General features: G+C 35.4%; 1 protein-coding gene across 1 annotated transcript in view; it reads right to left on the bottom strand.

The window, feature by feature from the left end:
* Positions 1 to 738: 738 nt before the first annotated feature.
* The window catches only part of REG (proteasome regulator gamma), a 10,528-nt gene continuing 8,766 nt past the window's right edge, over positions 739 to 2,500 (bottom strand). The window contains exons 4-5 of the mRNA XM_086542192.1: positions 1,835 to 2,018; positions 739 to 1,304 (exon numbers count right to left, since the gene is read on the bottom strand). Coding sequence (XP_086398318.1) covers positions 1,113 to 1,304; positions 1,835 to 2,018 — 376 coding nt within the window. The 3' untranslated portion in view covers positions 739 to 1,112. The remainder of the gene's footprint in view (positions 1,305 to 1,834; positions 2,019 to 2,500) is intronic.

Below are 2,500 nucleotides of genomic sequence, written 5' to 3' on the forward strand. Positions count from 1 at the left end.
GATGCTCACCCCAGGCTGCACATTGCAAAATGTGGCCCATCCCAGAAGGGTTAACCAGTTATGCTATCATGTTTAAATGTCAGTGTGAAGTTGTGGGATTACAATAAAAAATAAAGGTCATTCAAATTTCTTGACATAAAAAAGAAAGTGTTCCACTTTTTATGTTATCACATTAAAAAAAAAAAAAAAACAGTGAGACAGAAGTACATAGTACTTGCACAAAAAGAACAGGGTTGCATGATGAAAAGTTTGGCCACATCATAACAGGTCAAAAAGAAAACACCAGACAAAAACATGGAATAACACAAGTTCCTGAGTGACATTTTTCTCGACACTTCAAGAAATACTCTCTCAAGAGAGAGAGAAAAAAAAGGACTAAATAAATAGATCTTCAAAACAGAAAAGAAAAAAAAAAAAGTACCCAAGAGTAAAGAAACATCAGCTCAAGGGTAGATCTCCAACACAGAAATTTCTGTCCTAAATACTTTTACGTCTTACACTAGGTTTCTGTGAGAAACCTGTTGTTAGTCCACTGGTTTGTCAGCAGTACATATGGCTGCCCTGCCTCAAACACTGAATTTCATGGTACCATTGAAGAAAGAAACGAGGCGAGGAGTCCACATTGTAACGTCAAAAATATGTCTTACTGTCCCAAAATTCCAACTGTAACTCATTTGGATTTTACATTTTTTTACAAAAAAAAAAGTCCACATATCCACATGTAAAATCATACAAAAATTCATGAATAAGTATTTACTATCCAGTATTATGAAAGTCACAGAAAAAAATACAAGTACACTATTTCCTTCCTTCATATATATATATAATACATATTTCTCTACACTATTCAGAAAGTCAATCTGAAGACCCAAAGAGTTCTCCACATTTTAATGTTTTTTTTTTCTTTTCAAAAACAAGAAAACAATGTAACCCAAATGTGCTAAGTGAAATTCCAACAAATGTGTACCACCGAACTAGAGCAGAGCGTCCAAATATTATATCATCAACACGGCAATCCTCAACAATGAGCAGCATTGCAATCGTTAGTCAGTGACACAGAGCCACTGCAGGACATGAAACAGTCAGAGTCTAGTAAGGAATACTTTTAACTTCTAATACATGGCTTCGATGGAATTGGCATTTCGCGGCTTCTTAATCTTCTCCATGTTCTTTGTGATCATGTCATGTAGTGTGGCATAGTGATTCCTGATCTCGGACAAAGTGATGCGTAAGGACAGGTACTCTTTCTCATCCAACTCCACCACAGTTCGCCGGTAGTCGTCAATGTGTGGATATTTCGCTACCTGGAAAATCAAAGAAATAATCAAAAGATAAGTTTTGCCATCACTGTAAACATCTGCAAATCAATATTACTAAAACAAGTAATATATAGAATGATTTAATATGGAAAAATCCTTTATCCCTTCAAATTCTTGAATGTGAAAACAATACATACTGCATGAGCGGTACTGAAATTAAATACAAATAACACAGAAAGTAATTTATCTTGTTATTATTCTTTAAAACTATTGGTTGGTACAGTTGCAGTAAATAAAAAAATGTAATTCTGAAATACATTGACTTGTACAAGATATAAATATTGTTTAACCGCTTGATAGGACTGGCAGCTTTGTTTCTTAACCCATTAGCAGCAGATGGGTTAAAATAGTGAAGCAAATGCTACAGCTGAGTCAAGGTAAACAAAGACCCATATTTGTCCCTAGTAGAATAGACCTGCAATCTATTCTCTGTATACATTTTACATATAAAAGACCTATTGATTAGATTTCCATATAACAATCTCAAAACATAAGAGCATCCTTGATGAACATACCTTTGACACTAGCTTAGCTCGTGTCATGTAGTATCGCGAGATTTGGTCAAAAAAGGCTGCAGCCTCGGATTCCACAGTCCGGATTTCTCCAAGGGTCTCTTCTTGGATACTAACACCAAAGTTGTTGCCATCCTCAATTTTGGGAATAAGGAATGACACCCACATTTTTAGCTGAGAGAGGAAAAGTGTAAACAGAATGAGTCAAGGAAAAAATTAACAATTTGATTAAAGGGAAAGATCATTTACTGTAACATTTTTACTTGAACAGTCATGCACCATATGTCAAGTTCATACAATGGTATGACAAGTACCAAGTATGAAGTATATATGACACAGAATATGGCCATCAAGTGGCACATGACTATAGAACTCTGTGATTTTTACTACTGGCTATAAATTACTTATTCATGATATTTTGAATATGCTTTTAATATATCAGTGGTTCTTAACCCTTTGATGATGGGTGTCACACATATGTGACGCAGTGAAAAGTGCATAACGCCGGGCATCAATGCGTATGTGAGTCCCTCCTAATTGCACAGTTAGAAAGGACACACGTTTAAAGTAATATGGCTGTGACATTGCGTAGCTTCGCGTACTGGTTCAAAGTCAGCCCTTTACCATGTCTTGTGATCGATTTATGGAAAAATGCCATTTAGGGTAGTA

Source organism: Penaeus japonicus, unplaced genomic scaffold (assembly GCF_977035675.1).
Source record: "Penaeus japonicus unplaced genomic scaffold, GWHDUDI00000001_assembly GWHDUDI00000012, whole genome shotgun sequence".
NCBI lineage: Eukaryota > Metazoa > Arthropoda > Malacostraca > Decapoda > Penaeidae > Penaeus > Penaeus japonicus.